Source organism: Entelurus aequoreus, linkage group LG23 (assembly GCF_033978785.1).
Source record: "Entelurus aequoreus isolate RoL-2023_Sb linkage group LG23, RoL_Eaeq_v1.1, whole genome shotgun sequence".
NCBI lineage: Eukaryota > Metazoa > Chordata > Actinopteri > Syngnathiformes > Syngnathidae > Entelurus > Entelurus aequoreus.
In genome coordinates, this window is record NC_084753.1 from 13,472,807 (window position 1) to 13,494,196 (window position 21,390).

General features: G+C 38.9%; 1 protein-coding gene across 1 annotated transcript in view; it reads left to right on the top strand.

Moving 5' to 3' along the window:
• The window catches only part of gphnb (gephyrin b), a 224,793-nt gene extending 204,393 nt beyond the window's left edge, over positions 1 to 20,400 (top strand). Inside the window, 12 exon segments of the mRNA XM_062034299.1 lie at positions 3,989 to 4,108; positions 6,755 to 6,799; positions 6,880 to 6,938; positions 8,019 to 8,172; positions 10,742 to 10,863; positions 10,930 to 11,017; positions 11,101 to 11,174; positions 11,243 to 11,310; positions 11,448 to 11,551; positions 18,402 to 18,498; positions 19,531 to 19,565; positions 19,567 to 20,400. Coding sequence (XP_061890283.1) covers positions 3,989 to 4,108; positions 6,755 to 6,799; positions 6,880 to 6,938; positions 8,019 to 8,172; positions 10,742 to 10,863; positions 10,930 to 11,017; positions 11,101 to 11,174; positions 11,243 to 11,310; positions 11,448 to 11,551; positions 18,402 to 18,498; positions 19,531 to 19,565; positions 19,567 to 19,665 — 1,065 coding nt within the window. The 3' untranslated portion in view covers positions 19,666 to 20,400.
• Positions 20,401 to 21,390: the final 990 nt, after the last annotated feature.

Genomic DNA, 21,390 nt, shown 5'->3' on the forward strand with positions numbered 1-21,390 from the left:
TGAATAATTTAAACCAATACACATATTTAAAAACTTTATGTCTTTGGATAGGTCTGAAGCTAGTGAATAATTTAAAGCATTAACAAAATAATATTATTTCACTTACTTATAACACTTTTTTGAGCACAACCATTTTTCGTTGCTTCGGAGGCTTTACATAGTTTTGAATAATGTCAACTCAAGTGTTGAGGGCTGATTTTGAGCCACTATACACCAAAACAAATCAATACATATACAGTATTTTCCTATTTGCAAATAATGATTGTAACACTTCATTTTCTTGCACCATTGATTGATTGATTGAAGCTTTTATTAGTAGATTGCACAGTACAGTACATATTCCGTACAATTGACCACTAAATGGTAACACCCGAATAAGTTTTTCAACTTGTTTAAGTCAGGGTCCACGTAAATCAATTCATGGTAACTTAGTTGCTCAGAAAAAGTAGTGCAGACTCCAGTTGTGTGCTGCATGTTCCACAACATGAGTTGGCGCATGAAGCCACAAAAACTTTGTTCAAATAGGTTTGAATAATTGGGCAGGCAGTCACAACATGTGCAAGTGTAACACATGTACGGTTTTAGTTTTGGGATCTTAGTAGGCCAGGCAATATTGCCTTTAATCCTTTTGCAGACATATTTTGCAACAGCTTGTTTTCCATGAAAAATGTGTTTTATACTTGCACATGTTTTTTTGGGGACATGCAAAAGTGTTACAACTCCTGTGCTCTTTAGTCAAAAACATGACTTGATGGAAATCTATTAGGGCTGTGAATCTTTGGGCACCACACGATTTGATTCTATTCTTGGGTTTAACGATTTGAATCAGAATTGATTATCAATTCAAAACAAATCTCGATTCAAAATCTAAACTTTTTTTAATAACATTGGTTGCCAGTTCTATGATTAACTACTGTCCTCTCTAAAATAGATAAACAGCTCTCATAAACTTCTCTTTTACTTAAAATAAAACTGGTTTTGTTTAACAAAATTCTAGCCAAACATTTAATAAAGCCAAGTACAAATAAGGCAACAAAAGAAGTATCCAACACTTCTCTTTTCTAAAGTAAATCTGTACAGCATATATGATCATCTACATCAGACCTGGGCATTGTACGGCCCGCGGGCCGCATCCGGCCCTTTGCGCATCCCTGTCCGGCCCGCGTGAGGCCAATCATAAATTACAAAATAATTTTCAAAAAGTATCTATGTCGAGTGTGCAATACAACGGGGCTGCTTTTGTTTTGAAAAGCGTTATTTGTATTACTTCCGTGTGGACGTATGCGCGTGTGCGATTGTGAGTGAATTGAACGGCGCAATTACAAATTACAAAATAAAGTTTAAAAAACGTCTATGTCGTGCGCGCAATACAACTGTGCTGCTTTTATTTTGAAATGTGTTATTTATGCCGTATGTCCGGGGGGAACCTGTGAGTGAAGGTGCATAGAGACAAGTGATGAGATGCTAAAAAAAAGAAAAGTTGATGACGAATGGCGTGTTTTGGACTGGCAAGTATTTCTTTACATAAATTAATGGTAAAGCCGTGTGCTTAATGTGTGGTACACAGCTTGCTGTGTTTAAAGAATATCATGTTAATCGCCACTACACGAAGAAACACGAGGGAAAATACCGGAATGTGTCTGATGAAGTGCGCGCAAGGGAGGCTGATGCGTTGATGGTAAAACTGCAAACCCAACAAGGACTTTGTGCCATATTTCACACCCCCAGAGATGCAGCCGTCAGGACAAGTTTCGTCATTTCTCACAAAAGCGCCAGAAAAAGTAAGGCGTTTTCTGACGGAGAGTTTATTAAGGAGTGCTTATTGGACTTTGTTGCGCTGATAATGCCCGAAGACTTGGACTGTTTTTCGCTAACTTTGGATGAGAGCTCTGATGCAGTCAATTAAAGAGACAACCACAGGTAATGACTTGTTCACAGAGGTAAATGCGTGTTGGGACAAGCTGGCAGGTGTGACAATCCAATCCACTTTATTTATATAGCACATTTAAACAACAAAATGTTTCCAAAGTGCTGCACAACAATATTACAAACAATATTCAAATATTATCCTTAGCTCCACCAATGACTGAATAAAAAGAAAAAACAATTACATATAAAACCAATATAAAAAACAATATAAAATAAATATGATTAAAAACTATTTTTAACAACAGATGGTTGTCCAAATCTGATGGGGAAAAATGTTGGATAATGCAGGATAAAGTGACCATCAAAAGCAATCTGCTTTTGTATAAAGTTAAGTTAGGTTAAATTAAATTATTATTATTATTATTAATTATTATTATTATTATCATCATTATTATTTATCTTACGGTATATCAAAAATAATATTGAGCAAAATTTAATTGAAATATTGTCGTGTGGCCCTCCAGCAGTGCTCGGGTTGCTTATGCGGCCCCCGGTGAAAATTAATTGCCCACCCCTGATCTACATCAACTATATGTGCAACTGCAATATGAAACCCACAAAACTATTTGTAATAAAATATTTTTTAATCAAAAAAAGATTCAAATCCCAAAAAAATATTTTTAACAGAAAAGATTTATAACCAAAAAACATTTTTAACCCCAAAAAATGTATTTACACCCCCCCCCCCCCAAAAAAAGGATATGCAACCCACAAAACAATTTGTAAAAAAAAAAAAGATTTGCAACAAAACAATTTGCAACCAAAAAAAAGATTTTAACCAAAAAAAGGGTTTATCATAAAATATTTCTTTTTAAAACATGATTATTTTTTAACAAAAAAACATGTGTAACCAAAAATATTTTTAACCCCAAAAAGATTTGTAACCTCAAAATAGTTTTAACAAACAAAACAATTTGTAACCACAGAAAGATTTCAACAGAAAAAAATGTATTATGAAAAATTGGTAACACTTTAGTGTGGGGAACATATTCACCATTTATTAGTTTCTTATTAACATGCAAATTAGTAACATATTGGCTCTTAATTAGTCATTATTAAGTACTTATTAATGCCTTATTCTGCATGGCCTTATTATACAACCAGTAAGCCATTAACTAAGAGTCTTCCCTCAATAACCTCAGAATTATTGCTTATTAGTAATCCTAACCCTAATATGTTCCCCTAGTGTCCAAATAACTCTAAATTAAGTCTTTGTTACCTAGAATATGTTCCCCATACTAAAGTGTTACCAAAAATTATTTTCAACCCCCAAAAAATACTTACAACCCCCCAAAAAAGATTTGCAACCCACAAAACAATTTGTAATAATAAGATTTGTAACCAAAATAAAGCTTTGTTGCTGTTACAGATGTTATCTCTGCACTTATTTTTACTTTGCTAATAAAGTGATTATATAAAGAATGTAACTCACGCACATTTAATAAAGTCAAATACAAATAAGACAACAAGAGAAGTATCCAACACTTGTCTTTTCTAAAGTAAATCTGTACTGCAGATATGATCATCTACATCAACAATATGATTTGTCTGAGTGGCTGGACAGGACAGATTTAAATTAAAACAAAATATATACATGTCGATTTTAGATGGGTTTTTTTAATTGAATAATAATCAATACAAATACAAATCGCAATTCATTAAAAAAATTGACACCCCTAGAATAGACAGGACATATTTAAATTAAAACAAAATATATGCATATCGATTTTAGATGTTCTTTTAATTGATTAATAATCAATACAAATACAAATTGCGATTCATAAAAAAATGTAAAAATTGACACCCCTAGAATAGACAGGACAGATTTAAATGAAAACTAAATATATACATATCGATTTTAGATTTTTTTTTTTATCGATTACCGGTAATAATCATTACAAATAAAAATCGCGATTCATAAAAAAAAATAATAATAATAATTTTCGACACCCCTAGAATCTGTCACTTTGAGTGGTATAAGAAAGTGACTTGATGACCGGCGGTTTCAGGAAGACTAAAACGTCCTCACCCTTGCTTGTCCTTTTGTGTCTGCGTGCAGCCCACCCACACGGTGATGCCTGGCCAGGTGATGAGGGTGACAACCGGCGCTCCAATCCCCTGCGGGGCAGACGCCGTCGTTCAGGTGGAAGACACCGAGCTCCTCCGCGAGTCTGAAGATGTGAGTCTGACTTGAATGGAAGGCGATGTCGACCTCGGTGTCTACCAGTTTTCTGCTGCTCAGCTCGCTCTGGCTCAGTTCATGAGATAGTGGCAAGATAATGGCTCCTCGCTCATCGGTCGAGCACATTTGGGCTTAGTGATGAGCACAGTTCACATTTGAACCGATACTGGCAATAGATGGTACCAATTTTCTGTACTTTTGTGTGTATTAATAAAAGTTAATTGTTTGTACAGATGGGTACCGAATCCGGTCCATTTTTTGGCACAGACCGAATCCCGCTGGTCCTAACAAGCACTGATTCACGTGTAATCCGAACCCTGCCATGTTTCTGTACCTGGGTTGCGCGTGACATCACGCCTGGTTGCCGACTCAGCTGCTGACTCACTCCAGCAGCACTGAGAGCGGACTCAGCCAAACTACGTTTCCACTGCTGGACTCTAGAAAGAGGTTCCGCAGCCTCCGAAGCAGAACCTCCAGGTTCTGTAACAGCTTCTTCCCTCAGGCCGTAAGACTCTTGAACGCATCATAATAATCCCCTCAATTCCCCCCAAAAATGGATGAACTCGCTGTAATATAAAGACAATATAACATTCAACCATAAACGTGGATGCATATGCAAAAGTGCAATATATTAATCTGCACAGTAATCTATTTATTTATATCTGCACCTTATTGCTCTTTTATCCTGCACTACCATGATCTAATGCAACAAAATTGTGTTCTTATCTGTACTGTAAAGTTAAAATTTAAATGACAATAAAAAGGAAGTCTAAGTCTAAAGTTGCCAACAATGAAATTCACTCAAAAACACAGTTAAGCAAGGCTCCACTTTTTTCTAGCTTGATGCTAATATACATCACTATTGACACGCTACTGATTAGCATTAGCGATTTGAACTTTTTAATTTCAACAACTTCAAATTTGTAAATGAAAACTACAACCAAGATGAATGTTACGAACAAAACAGCTGCTGCATGGTAATTACAATACTTACAGTATTAACGCATTCTAGGGCGCAACAGACAGCAACAACTGAACTGACCAACACACCATAACTTGTACACTACAGCCATCTAACGTCTTGGACTTGCAACTGCAATTGTAACTTAGTGCCATACTTGCCAATGAGATTCAGAAATGTGATAATAAAACACGATATAACAACTGGACAGCAATCATCATAATCAGCTCATTTTTAAACATTGCTACAAAATATTCGATTTGATCGTCAAAAACTATTACAATTTATTAACAGACACAAAAGTACCAAAAGTTTGTACCGTTGACTATTTATTCCCAGGTATCTGATATCGGTACCGTGTCGGTGAACGGTACCAATCCCTAATTGTTTGGTAATAAAATTTTATTTTTTAATGCAACATTTAAAAATGAGCTGATTATGGTAAGTGCTATACAGTTGATATATCTTGTTTTCTTATTGCATTTAAAACTGTAATGGAGTTGCACTTTCAAGACATTAGATGGCAGTACTGTATAGACCAGGCCTGGGCAATTATTTGACTCGGGGGGCCAGATTTAGATAAAAAAGTGTGTCTGTCTATTTTTAGGAATACTAATACAAAACCTCACAATAATCATTGAAAGCTAAAAACGTTATGACAGACCGCCTTAAAAAACGGAATGGAATTTTAAATTTTTTTACTGAAGGAGACACCCAGAATGTGCATGAAAATAAAGAATGTGGGATTTACAATATTATCTATGAAGGATAAAACACTGAATATTGACTACATATTTTACAATCAAACGAAACACAACCAAAATGCAACAAACATAGTGAAATATGAACGTGAAGGGTAAAAAAAAACCCACCTACAATCTGAGATATCTCATAGTGACCATAGTAACTAATTAGATGACCATAGTAACTCATTAGATGACCATAGTAACTAGTATATCATGCAGATTCCAACCATTGAAATACTTAGTATAGTTGAAGACTTACGGTCATTAGAAAACATCACTGCACTGTTTATTGTCTAACTAGAAAGTCGTTTTTCCATGAGGCTGAATGTGTTATGTTGCGCCCTACAAAGTGTTTATACTGTAAGTATTGTGCGTATTACACACAAGCTGTTTGATTGTAACATTCATCTTAGTTGAAATCACCATGTAATCTAATGCTAATAGTAGCCTGTCTTTACCAGATCCAGCATCAAGCTCGCGTATTTTGGAAGAGTGGTGCCTTATTTTTTTTTATGTTCAAGCGCTTTCTACCATCATACTTGCTTTATTGGTGTTGAAAATCGCAACATTACTTCGAGGGAGTTTGGCTGCGTCCGCCCTGAGTGCTGCTTGACTGATCGTTTAGCCGGTGTTTAGTCCAACCGGATGTGACGTCACAGGCAACAAAGGTATCAAAATATGGCACCGTATTAATTTTACGTAGATCAATACCGACGGAATTCAGTCGGTGCCTATAAAAGTACCAAATTCGATACCGAGCCATAGTGACATTTAGGTTTACCTTGCTAGAAATGACAAAAACATGCATGCTAATGTAAACGTACCCAGTTTCTGGACTCCACTGTCTCCACATTGTTACATTGTTGGTTTGTCAGTGTCTCATTCCAACTGATGCCTTCATTTATATCATTTCTGCGGGGTCCTATTTTCAAGTAGAAAACATCTACCTCAACCCACAGAGGTGCATGTGGAGCCCAGCCGGTATGTGCAGTGGAAAAGTGGCAAAGTTAGTCAAAAATGTTGTTTTTATATTATAATGTTGAACTTGTTTTGTCCTTTAGGGCACGGAGGAGCTGGAAGTACGAATTTTAGTGCAGGCTCGGCCAGGCCAGGACATCAGGTTAGTGCAATTGGGAGTTTAATCGCACAGAATTTACCTAACACAAGTTTTTATGATTAATCTCATGGCTTTCCAATAAACACATTTTCCTAAATCCATAACTGTGCTGTAGAAATGACTATAAAGATGATAATAATGCATGAGCCTAACCTTTATTGAGTCAAGGCACGTATTTTACATTAAAACAATAAAAGCAGTCCTCCGCCGGGCCCTATCTCTGAATCGTAAAAAATCCTTTAAAAAAAATCCTAAATCCAGACCGACATCTGGATCGCCCCCAAAATCTAATGACTTGTTTTTTATCTAATTTTAGACATTTCCTAAATGTTTTATCAAAATCGGCCCATCATTTTTTTACCTGTGTTGCTGAAATAAACAGAGTGAACCCTCTTGTCAGTCATCCACTGTCTTAGTCTTTGTGTGTGTGTGTGTAGGCGGGTGCAGTGCCACTCGCATACAGTACACACACACATACACAGAGAGACTAAGACAGTGGATGACTGACAAGAGGGTTCACTCTTGTTTATTTCAGCAACATAGCTCAAAAAATGATGGGCCGGTTGTGCTTTGTAACGTAAACACAAGGCAATCACTTATTTCTTATCATTTCTGATATTTCATCAAAATCCGGCCATTAACTTTTGGAGTTATCGACAAGTTTTTAAAGCATTGTACAATGTTTTGGCCTAAATTAAGCAAAACTACAGTAGTATTGGAAACTAGAGGAGACCAAACCAATCCGAGCGCATTGGCCACCGATTGGCTCAGCTGGCATTACTATATTGAATTAAGTAAAAGAAACTAGGTTATGTTATTTCAAAATATATATTTAGAAATTTGTAAACAGGTTTTGTATGCTTTAAAAGAACCTACAATACTCAAATAGTTTTAACTTCACGGGAAACATTTGTATTTACTACGGTCATGCCAAAAACCAATTAACAGCCATAAACAAAGGTGTAGACTGCACCTGTACGTCACTACTATAGATGTATTATTATTGTTATTATTATTATTTGTACTAATTAGGTGTTATAGTGAAGTTTTTCTTGTGATCTCCTCATCCTGCCTTCCCGTCAGGCCTATCGGTCATGACATCAAGCGTGGCGAGTGCGTGCTGGCCAAGGGAACCCACATGGGTCCCTCTGAGATCGGCCTCCTTGCCACAGTGGGGGTGACAGAGGTGGAGGTCCAGAAATTCCCTGTGGTAGCAGTTATGTCAACAGGAAATGAGGTAAAAAATGGTTTTGTTGAATTTACAGCATGTGTACTTTAATGTAGTTTCATAAATGTTCATCATTGTGAGTGTTTAGCTGCAGAAACAGTGTGCCAGTTTTTTTGCAACATTCAGAACTGAATATAATGTATGAAATGTTCTCTTGTTAGGACCATATTGTTAACCCTTTGGATGTACAACATCAACATATCTATTTTACATCTTAATTATTTATACCGCTTTTTCTTATCTGTAATTATCAATATTGTTTTCATATTAAGATTCACGCATAATTATAAAGTTGGATCCAATTATTTTTTATACTGCTTGTTCTTGTTAGGGTCGTGAGTGAGCTGGAGGTTATTCCAGCTGACTTTGTGTGAGAGGCAGTCAATAACAGGGCGGATGTAGGCAAACTGTGAACCATTTAGACACTACAGTTTGCCGAACCACTTGTCCACCGTACGGCCCATTAGTGGAATATGTTAAGGAAAATGTTGCATTGTTTGCAAAAAAAAATCATCCAACTCGTTGGCAGTTATTATATGGAGAGAAAGGTGTATTTTGTGCAACCAAACAAAAAAGTGGATTTTCTAGCAAAAGATATTTGCAAACAAAAAATATTTTTAACCAAAAAAAAAGATTTGTAACCAAAAACACATTAGCAACCAACAAAACAATTTGTAACCTAAAAAAGATTTGTAACCAAAAAAAGATTAATGAAAAAAAAAATTTTAACCGAAAAAAATTTGTAACTAAAAAAAGATTTGCAACCAACAAAACAATTTGGAACCAAAAAAGTTTTTTAGTCAAAAAAAGGTTGACAAAAAAGATTTTTAACCAAAAAAATTATTTGTAACCACAAAAGATTTTAATCAAAAAAAAGATTACTAACCGAAATTTTGTTTTAACCAAAACAAAGATAAGTAATCAAAAAATATGTCTTAAAAAGATATGAAACAAAAAAGATTTGCACAAAAAATATGTTTTTACTAAAAACATATTTTTTGCCAAAATTATTTTTAATCAGGAACATATAACCACAAAATACGTTTAATCCAAAAATCCTAAGGATGTTTAACTAATAAAGCAATTTGTAACCAAAAAAAGATTTGTAACAGAAAATATTTGTAACCAAAAATGAATTTTAACCCCAAAAAAGTATTCACAACCCCCCACCCCCAAAAAATAATAAAATAAAATAAAATAAAATATTTTTAATCAAAAAAATATTTGAATCCCAAAAAAAGATTTGTAACAAAAAAGATTTTTAACAGAAACAATTTATAACCAAAACATGTTTTAACCCCCAAAAAAGGAAATGCAACCCACAAACGCCCCGTCCCCCAAAAATTACAATTTAAAATAAAATACTTTTTATCAGAAAAAGATTTGAATCACAAAAAAAGATTTTTTACAGAAACGATTTATAACCAAAAAACATTTTTAACCCCAAAAAATGTATTTACAACCTCCCCACCCCAAAAAAAAGGATATGCAACCCACAAAACTATTTGCAATAAAAAGGTCTGTAACTAAAAATAGATTTGCAACAAAACAATTTGCAACCAAAAAAATATTTTTTACCAAAAAAGATTTGTTGCAACAAAACAATTTGCAACCAAAAAAATATTTTTTACCAAAAAAGATTTGTTATCATAAAAGATTTATTTTTGAAAAATAATAATTTTTTTACCAAAAACATATTTGTAACCAAAACTATTTTTAACCCCCAAAAAAGATTTGTAACCTCAAAATATTTTAACAAAAAACAATTTGTAACCACAGAAAGATTTTAACAGAAAAAAAATGTATTATCAAATATTATTTTTAACCCCCCAAAAATATTTACAACCGCCCAAAAAAGATTTGCAACCCACAAAACAATTTGTAAGAAGAAGATTTGTAACCAAAAGAAAGCTTTGAATCCCCACCAAAAAAGATTTGTGACCAAAACAAAGAAGTTGTGTTTAAGTGACCTTGTGGTTAGAGTGTAAGCCCTGAGATCGGTAGGTCCTAAGTTCAAACCCCAGCCGAGTCATACCAAAGACTATAAAAATGGGACCCATTACCTCCCTGCTTGGCACTCAGCATCAAGGGTTGGAATTGGGGGTTAAATCACCAAATGTTTCCCAGGCGTGGCCACCGCTGCTGCTCAATGCTCCCCTGTGGGAATGGGTCAAATGCAGAGAATAATTTCACTGCACCTAGTGTGTGCGAGACAATCGTTGGCACTTTAACTTTAAAGGTTACAAATTGACTTAATACATTTTACATGTAAATTGCTTCGTTGATGTTGCAGATGTTAACTCTGCACTTATTTTACTTTGCTAATAAAGTGATTATATAAAGAATGTAACTCACACACTAAGTTAAATATGATCAAGTTCCCAATAGTAATTCAAATCAGATGGTTCATGGTAAATAATCAATAGCTAGAGCTGCCTCTAAGTGCAGTAAAATCCTTTGTTAGATACATTCTAGTAGCCAAAAGATGCAAAACTTGTGCCGTTTCAAGAATATTTCTCAAAAACACTTTCTGTTTGTGCTTACTTATTTATTTCGCATTGTTTCATTTTATTTGTAGCTGCTGAACCCGGAAGATGATCTTCATCCCGGGAAGATCAGGGACAGCAATCGCTCCACCCTGCTGGCCACCATCCAGGAGCACGGCTACCCGACTATCAATCTGGGCATTGTGGGAGACAAGTATGCCGCCTTCTGTCTTCTCTCACTTTGCGTCTCCATATATTATAGTCAATGTGCGTCCCGCAGCCCCGATGACCTTCTCAACGCTCTGAATGAAGGCATCAGCCGTGCTGACGTCATCATCACCTCAGGCGGAGTGTCCATGGGCGAGAAGGTACACACTCAGACTGTCGCTGACATCTGCTGGTAGAAACCCAGTGTTGTGGGCAGTGAAGCTGAAAGATGAGTTTTCTGCAGGACTACCTTAAGCAGGTGCTGGATATTGATCTTCATGCTCAGATCCATTTTGGTCGGGTCTTCATGAAACCAGGGTAAAGCGACGTTGAATAAAAGGCGGGTAAACGCAGCGTAACGTAACTTTTGTGCTGTTTCTCTGTAGGCTCCCAACAACATTTGCCACGCTGGACATTGACGGTGCTCGTAAACTCATCTTTGCCCTCCCAGGTAGTGTGTGAAGTTGAGAGAAAGACTTGATTTACTCCGCTGGTGTTCAGTGAGGAGCTGGTCTTCATATATCTCTCCTCTCTCTTTCCGTCCGTCCGTCTGTCCACACGTCCGTCTGTCCACACGTCCGTCTGTCCTAGGAAACCCCGTATCCGCTGTCGTCACCTGTAATCTTTTTGTCATACCCGCCTTGAGGAAGATGCAGGGCATTTTGGACCCAAGGCCTACTATCATCAAAGCCAGGGTAAGCAACCTGACCTTGTCGCCACGGTGATTTGTGCATCTAAGCTACACAATATAATTTTGCCTTTTTTGCGAAAATATATTATAAGGGAAATGATCCATTTAAAGGCCTACTGAAACCCACTACTACCGACCACGCAGTCTGATAGTTTATATATCAATGATGAAATCTTAACATTGCAACACATGCCAATACGGCCGGGTTAACTTATAAAGTGCAATTTTAAATTTCCCGGGAAATATCCGGTTGAAAACGTCTCGGAATGATGACGTTTGCGCGTGACGTCACGGAGTGAACGGAAGTATTGGGACACCATTGTGTCCCAATACAAACAGCTCTGTTTTCATCGAAAAATTCCACAGTATTCTGGACATCTGTGTTGGTGAATCTTTTGCAATTTGTTTAATGAACAATGGAGACTGCAAAGAAGAAAGCTGTAGGTGGGATCGGTGTATTAGCGGCTGGCTGCAGCAACACAACCAGGAGGACTTTGAGTTGGATAGCAGACGCGCTATCCGACGCTAGCCGCCGACCGCATCGATGATCGGGTGAAGTCCTTCGTCGCGCCGTCGATCGCTGGAACGCAGGTGAGCACGGGTGTTGATGAGCAGATGAGGGCTGGCGTAGGTGGAGAGCTAATGTTTTTAGCATAGCTCTGTCGAGGTCCCGTAGCTAAGTTAGCTTCAATGGCGTCGTTAGCAACAGCATTGCTAGGCTTCGCCAGGCGGCACAGCATTAACCGTGTGGTTACAGGTCCAGGGTTTGGTTCGGTGTCTCCTGATAGTAGTATTGTTGATCTTCTGTCTATCCTTCCAGTCAGGGGCTTATTTCTTTTGTTTCTATCTGCATTTAAGCACGATGCTGTCACGTTAGCTCCGTAGCTAAAGTGCTTCACCGATGTATTGTCGTGGAGATAAAAGTCACTGTGAATGTCCATTTCGCGTTCTCAACTCCCATTTTCAAGAGGATATAGTATCCGAGGTGGTTTAAAATACTAATCCGTGATCCACAATAGAAAAAGGAGGAAGTGTGGAATCCAATGAGCCCTTGTACCTAAGTTACGGTCAGAGCGAAAAAAGATACGTCCTGCACTGCACTCTAATCCTTCACTCTGACGTTCCTCATCCACAAATCTTTCATCCTGGCTCAAATTAATGGGGTAATCGTCGCTTTCTCTGTCCGAATCGCTCTCGCTGCTGGTGTAAACAATGTGCAAATGTGAGGAGCCCTTCAACCTGTGACGTCACGCTACTTCCGGTACAGGCAAGGCTTTTTTTATCAGCGACCAAAAGTTGCGAACTTTATCGTCGATGTTCTCTACTAAATCCTTTCAGCAAAAATATGGCAATATCGCAAAATTATCAAGTATGACACATAGAATGGATCTGCTATCCCCGTTTAAATGTCAGGACTTGATTCTCGGGTTGTGTTTCTCCAGAAAGCAATGGAAAATTGGCGCGTGCAAGACGTGAATTTAAATACATGATTTATTTTTAACACTAATAAACTAAAAAAAAGGAAGCAAACAAATGGCGCGCACAAAGGCGGAAATACAAACTTGACTAAGAAACAAAAGACATGCACGTGGGCACAAAAACTATGAGTAAAGAAACAAAAACACTAACTATGGTCTTAATAAACAAAACTTACTTGGCATGAGAAAAAACATGAAAAAGAGCAGCATGGATCATCAGAGTGGCAGGAGTGTGATGTGTGAGGACGCCAGGACGAACAACAGAAACAGACAGATTTAAATAGTGACGTGATCAGTGAAAACAGGTGCGTGACTCGAAACGTGAAACAGGTGAAAACTAATGGGTGACCATGGAAACCAAACCAAACAAGGAAGTGCAACCAGGAACTAAAAAGAGTCCAAAAAACAAACACATGGCCAAAACAAAACCATGAACAGACATGACAAACCCCCCCCCCTTACGGACAGATCCCAGATGTCCAAAAAACAAAACACAAAACAGGATCAAGAGTCATGGGAGGGCGGGAGGGGGACATGGCGGTGGGTCGCCAGGCCAAGTGGCCCCGAATCCACCGAGGCATAGTCATGTGGCGGCGGCGAGTGGAACGCCGCCACCACAGGCGAGGTGGGCGACCCGGGAAGGGCCACATGCGTGGCCGACGAAGAGGTGGACGCACTTGGCGTGGCGGACGACCAGGTAGTGGCCACAACCGTGGCAGGCGAGGAGGCAGGCGCGTCTTCATCATTGCAGGCGTTGAAGCCGCAGATGACGCAGGTGCGGGTGCAGCAGACGAAGCCGGCGGCGAAGCTTGGCGTGGCACTTCGGGCGGCGAAGCTTGGCCTTTGCCGCTTGGAGGGTCTTGGCGAGGGTCTGGGTCTTGGTCTTGGCGAGGGTCTGGGTCTTGGTCTTGGTCTTGGCGAGGGTCTGGGTCCTGGTCTTGGCGAGGGTCTGGGTCTGGGTCCTGGTCTTGGCGAGGGTGGTCTTGGACTTGGTCTTGGTCTTAGCATGGTTGGTCTTGGACATGGTCTTGGCATGGTTGGTCTTGGACTTGGTCTTGGCGTGGGGGGTCTTGGTCTTGGCTTGGACTTGGGGGATCTTGGTCTTGGCTTGGACTTGGGCATCTTGGTCTTGGCTTGGACTTGGGGGATCTTGGTCTTGGCTTGGACTTGGGGGATCTTGGTCTTGGCTTGGACTTGGGGAATCTTGGTCTTGGCTTGAGGGGTCGCGTCGTGGAGCTGCGACTGGCGGCGCATGGCGTCGTGGAGCTGCGACTGGCGGCGCTTGGCGTCGTGGAGCTGCGACTGGCGGCGCTTGGCGTCGTGGAGCTGCGACTGGCGGCGCTTGGCGTGAAGCTGCGACTGGTGGCGCTTGGCGTGAAGCTGCGACTGGTGGCGCTTGGCGTGAAGCTGGGCATGGTGGAGCTTTGCATGGTGGAGCTGCTAGGCATGTTGATAGCCTTGGAGCAGGGCGTGGAGCAGGTGGAGGTGGCCTAGCTGGAGGCTGTGGCTTGGCAGGTCGAAAGACTGGTGGTGGCGGCCGTGCTGGTGGCTGTGGCTTGGCGTGACGAAATTCAGGTGGTGGTGGCCGAGCTGGAGGCTGTGGCTTAGCAGACCGAAGAACAACCCCACCTGAACAGTCCCCAGCCCTAGTCCCCCCCTCAAGGAGCGGATCCCAGACGCGCTCCCTGCGGTCTGGAACCGTCTTTTGGGGTGGGTGGAGGGGGGCAGAATCTTCCCCTCCAAACTGTCCAAAAAGTATTTCTTCTTCCTGGGATTGAGTGGGTGAAAAAAAAAAATTGTGTGACTTGGGCGTGGCTTGAGTCCTGGGGGGCGGGGCATGAAAACTGGGTGACTGTGACTGATATGCTCTAATTTGTAAAAACATGTCCTGATAATGCTCTATCTTGGACTTAGAGTCTTTTGCTGGGGGCGGGTGATCAAAAGAAAAAGAGTTCAGAAAAAAAAAATCCTGGTCTGTGATGTCATTTTGGAGCTGCGGAGCTGGCAGCAACCTGATTCCGCCCGGAGTGGGAGGAGCCTGCGGCAGCGCCGCATGCGGTCCACTCACCTTCCCTGATGTCCTTGGTCTGGAGCGGCGCTTCCGGGACTGCGGTGACGCAGCGCCGTCCTCGGACCAACTGGAGCTCAATGGCACCAGATTTCCATCTGGCCCCCACATCAGGTCTCTGCGCTTCCCGGAGGAATAACGCAGCGTCTCTTCCTCCATCGCGCGGAGGACCTCCCACGCTGCCTCGTCAAAATTGTCCAATTTTCTTGCGGAGAAACTCTTCTGCTGGCGTCCTACTGTCAGGACTTGGTTCTCGGGTTGTGTTTCTCCAGAAGGCAATGGAAAATTGGCGCGTGCAAGACGTGAATTTAAATACATTATTTATTTTTAACACTAATAAACAAAAAAAAAGGAAGCAAACAAATGGCGCGCACAAAGGCGGAAATACAAACTTGACTAAGAAACAAAAGACATGCACGTGGGCACAAAAACTATGAACAAAGAAACACTAACTGTGGTCTTAATAAACAAAACTTACATGGCATGAGAAAAAACATGAAAAAGAGCAGCATGGATCATCAGAGTGGCAGGAGTGTGAATGTGTGAGGATGCCAGGACGAACAACAGAAACAGACAGATTTAAATAGTGACGTGATCAGTGAAAACAGGTGCGTGACTCGAAACGTGAAACAGGTGCGTGACAAGACAGGTGAAAACTAATGGGTGACCATGGAAACCAAACCAAACAAGGAAGTGCAACCAGGAACTAAAAAGAGTCCAAAAAACAAACACATGGCCAAAACAAAAACATGAACAGACATGACATTAAATAAGAAAATGTCATTTCAGTAGGCCTTTAACTATAAACAAACCGGCTATATTATCAAAATTTAAATTATGATTGAATCAACTTCTCTTTTATACTTCTTTTTCGATATAATGAAGCATGCAAATGTAACTACATCTTCCTAAATGCCTCAGACAAAAAAAACATATACTATATTTTAGCCACATGGTGTATTATCTTCACAATACATTATTATGTGGCCATGCTCCAATCTTTACAAGGGTCGGCAACCCAAAATGTTGAAAGAGCCATCCATATTGGACCGAAAATATAAAGAACAAATCTGTCTGGAGCCGCAAACAAATAAAAGCCTTATATAAGTGTTATAATGAAGGCAACAGATGATGTAAGTGTCTACATTAGCTGTGTTAGCCTACTATCAAAATGGCTATGTGTCGCAGGCTGACATAAATCTTCGGTGACAGAAATGTTGAAATGTAATATTTATTCTACACATTTTTACAACGTTGAAAAACATTAGTAAAACTGAGGCTTCATAGAGAGTGAGATAACTCCTGGAAAATACGGGCTTAGAATTACCAAGGTATAGATGTCTGTGTCCAAGTTAAAGGAAACCACAGGCTGTCTTCTAATAGATTTATTACAATCTTTGAAAGCTGGGTAACATTTGCTGTGGTCTGGAACAACATGGCGCACAAACAACTATCAGAAATGCAGCCAATATTACATACAGATAATGTGTCATGAGACATGCAAATATAAATTAAATACACAGAGGACATAGGAAATTAAATGAGCTCAAATATACCTACAAATGAGGCATAATGATGCAATATGTACATACAGCTAGCCTAAATAGCATGTCAGCATCGATTAGCTTGCAGTCATTAGCACTCCACACAAGTCAATAACTTCAACAAAGCTCACCTTTGTGCATTCACGCACAGAATAAAACGTTTGCTGGACACAATGAGACAAAGAAGTAGTGGCATTAAACACGTCTTTCTGTGGCAGTGTCGGAGAAAGTTGTATATGTAAACAAACTGTTGCTCATAGTCCAAACAACTACGGTGAGTAGGACTGCCGAAATTCGTAGGACAAAACGGTGCTCACCAAATACTCTCATCAGTGAGGCATAAACACAAACATAATAAACAGTAGGCTTTCTAACAATTAGGAAGGTTTGTGTCATGTTTGTCCTCTTACAGAAACATTATTAAAACAAAAAATATATTTTCCCCCCATCTATCTCCATTTTAAAAATGTTTGAAAAAGCTCCAGGGAGCCACAAAGGCAGCACTAAAAAGCCGCAAGTTGCCGACCCCCAATCTATATTTATAGTTTTTGTAACAGTGCTTTTTTTTTTTAATTACCAAAATCAACCACAAAAAAAGAATGTTTATTTTTTTCTTAAATTTGTTGTTGTTGTGTTGTTAGAAACTACACACTACACTCATCGCAGGGCAGGAAGGTTTGTATATTGAAGCAAATTACTCATTAGAAACAATCTAAACCTGAATAATTGGTTCCAACTACAAAAGTCCATATTTCATTAATTAAAGCTTTTTGATCTTTGAATACAATTTAAAGTGCTATACAATCAAATATTAATATCTAGTCATGATCTGTTACCGAACTTAAAGCCTAATATTAGTTTGGAAGAAGATCTGATCATCCCAATGACAGTTGGATGGGCGATGTCGAGAATCAGTTTTTGCCGCCAGGCTTCGCCCACCACGAATGGGTACCAATTTAACAGTATATAAATACCACAAAAATATAACCACAATATTTGTGAACACATTAACAGTATATAAATATAACAACAATATTTGTGAACAATTTAACAGTATATACATATATCAAAAATATTTGTGAACAATTTAACAGTATATAAATACTACAAAAATTCAACAATATCTGAACAATTTAACAGTATATAAATATAACAAAATTATTTGTGAACAATTTAACAATATATAAATACAACAAAAATATTTGTGAACAATTTTAACAGTATATAAATACTACACAAATATAACAATATTTGTGAACAATTTAACAGTATATAAATACAATACAAGACAATGTAACATTATCTACAAAAAACTACCGGTAGTTGTTTGTGCAAAATAAGTCAACAGTGCCAAATAAGTAAAAGCAAAAACTACCAATGGCTCCCATCCATATTTTGGCTCCCAAAGCAAATGTATTACTAATTTATCAAACAACATAATATATTCGAACAACAAAACAAAAAAACACATAAAAGAGAGTGGGAATTTATTCAACTCATCACACTGGTGTCAATATGATGCCAATATTATCCTGGTATCGATAATATCAATATCTGGATCAATTAACCCACCTCCAATGCCCAAGGGAATACATTGTGGCTGTCCAGCACCATGCCTGTTTATTTGTTGATGGCATACTGTATTATTATACTTAATGTGTATCAGAATGTCAGCATTTAAATAGAACAGGAAAATGAGAAACAAATAGAATGAGATCAATGACACATGTGAGACACATCTGGACGCTGCTGGTTTTGTTGCAGTTATCCTGCGACGTGAAGCTGGATCCTCGCCCTGAATACCACCGCTGCATCCTAACATGGCATCACCAAGAGCCTCTGCCGTGGGCACAGAGCACAGGTAACATCAGACGTGTGCCCCTGCAGGCCACATGGAGTATGACATGAGATATTCACGCCAGTGTGTTCTAAGCTTGCCTCTTACATATTTGTCAAGCACAATCCGTACACAAGGCAATTCAAAGTGCTTTACATAAAATTAAAAGAAAGCAAATATAAAATCATATTTCAAATTAAAATCAGAAAATACAATCATTGTAAAAACCATCAGTTGCTCCTGAGTATAAGTCGCAACTATGAAAAAAACTGCGACTTATAGTCCGAAAAATACGGTATTTAATATTTGTTTGCTTACTATGGTATATTATTTATTTATTATTTATTCTTTCACTGTTCTGTTACAGAGAACAAGGAAATTGGATGAAATTGCCATGGTATGAAAAGGGGTAAGATTAAATAAGATAATAATAATAATAATAATAGATTGTATTTGTAAAAGCATTTTACATTGAACAAACAATCTCAAAGTGCTACTGTGCATTTAAAAAACAAAACACAAAGCTAGAACAACAAATAGCTGCCCCCAACGAGTAAAATAAATAGTAAAATAAAAATTAGAACAGCCTAATAGCTAAAACTAGCACACATAAATCTAACAAAGGGCTTTTTAAAAAAGAAGGGTTTTTAAGCCTTTTTGAAAAGCATCCACAGTCTATGGTGCCCTCAGGTGGTCAGCTCTGCTTCTTCCTACTCCTTTTCGGACGTGCTGTAATGAAACAACTGGAATTGTGTGATGCATTACATTGTACCGTATGCATATTCCAAATAAACTGAAACTGAACTGAACGTACCGACAACTGGTACCGTCGAATAACGCTTGTCTCAAACATGAAGCCATGCAAGTTCAAGTACACTCAGTAAAAAATGTGAATGGCTCATTAAATCAGAGCCGTTCAAGGGTGAAAGGTGCCCATCCCTAGCCAGGGCAAACAGGCAGCGCCAAATCTATGTGTGGCGCTCCAAACGTATCAGTGGCGGGCCGCCACAGTGAAAGACTGCGGGCGCTGATTTGGAAGTCTTGTGTCCCCTGCAGGGAACCAGGTGAGCAGCAGACTGATGAGCATGCGCAAGTGCCAACGGGCTCCTGATGCTACCTCCCAAAACCGAGCAATACGTGGAGCTGCACAAGGGCGAGGTGGTGGACGTCATGGTCATCGGGCGGCTATGATGTCACCAGGCACGGGGCCAGAGAGTCGCCGTCGTCAATAGCGGGGGCGGTCGGTATGGGCGGATCACGGTGCATGTCCACATATCATTGACTATTCTGTAATATGCAACGGCACAGCTAGTTTTTATTGGTTCGGAGAAGGTATAGTCGACATCTTGATCACAGCCTAGATACATAAGAAAACATTGATTTAAAAAGATTATAGTATTTCAAAGAAAGAAAATATAACTTTTAATGGAGAAAAAAAAAATCTAATTATAAAAAGAGATTTATTCTGTAATATATTGATTATTCTTCTTATTATTATGATTATTCTTCTTACCATTATTATATTAAGGCAACGTTGTTGCTTCATTGCAGTTGCTTTGTGTGTTCAATGCTAGACTTATCTATAGCAGTAGCATTTTAATAGACAGCTGTAGGTGCCTGCCAGGACAAAAATATATATATTATTTTTCTCATCTTAGTGGATACAAGAAAAAAAAAAAAAGCTCTAATCCCTTTTATTTTGAAAAATGAAGAAGAAAAAAAAAACAGAGGAAGACTTCAGATTTCCCACGGTGCTGCAGCTGAAGAGGAAAAGGCGGGAGGGGGCACATGGAGGTCTTTTTCTCTGGAGAGCGCCCGGCAAGGTGACACTTTTTCTCCTGTTAGTATGCATCATATCGGCTTCACAAAGAGCTTCGCTTGTCGTTTATCTCGTGAGTCTTGTTTATGTGCGCGGTGCCAAATGCCTGGGGGGGCCGGGGGGCGGGAGGGGTATTGTCAGACGATAACGCTTCCTTAAATCTGCGGCGACCGGGTGGGATATTTCCTATAAACCCCCAGGGATGAGCTTTGTGGGGGGGGGGGGGGGGGGGGGAATATATTTTATTTGAGCAAACTATTTAAGAAAAAAAAAAGCACTGACAGCCTTTTTAACCGACTTCACAAAAATTGTACAGGAAAAAAAAAAAAAGAACCATATTGTACAGATATGTGACCAGCACTCCTAAGGAAATTATTATTATAATTATTATTATTATTATTATTATTATTATTATCAAGCAATGAGGAGACATTGAACAACGCTGTACTATTATTAAAATTTTCTGTAATGATGCTGAAACTGATGAAAGAGACGATGATAATAAAACATCCTTGATCATTATGTAAAAAAAAAGAAAAAAAAAAGGTTATTGTTGGGTTCCTTTTTTTCTAATAAAATATATCTAACAAACTACAGCAGACCCTGTTTTTGAGAGAAATGCATGAATTGAAAAAAAAAATCGGTTTTGCTACTGTTAGCATTATAACATTGACTTTTTTAGCCAGTCTTGCCGCCGTACCACCTCAGTTATTCAGCTTGGTACATGACACATGCTAAGTGTTAGCATTAGCATGTCAGGATTAGGAGGAGGTCGGTTATCGGTCCGGTATCGGCAGAAAAACACGTGTCGGATGTTATCGTTTTGCATTTAAAATCTCTGATACAAGCACCCTGCGCTGCGTTTACAGCCAGTTAACATCTAAATGTCCTCCGATAAGCACACAGACTTTATTTTGTTGTATTTTTGTCATGTCATTTACAAAAGGGAAACATGACAGGCTTTATAGGCTACTAGCAGCTACACAACAGCTAAGCACACAATAGCACTCTTGCTAGCTATTGATTGGATAGCACACAAGGTTGGTATTTTTTTTGTATTTTAGGCAAGTCATTTACAAAAGGTAAACATGGCAGAC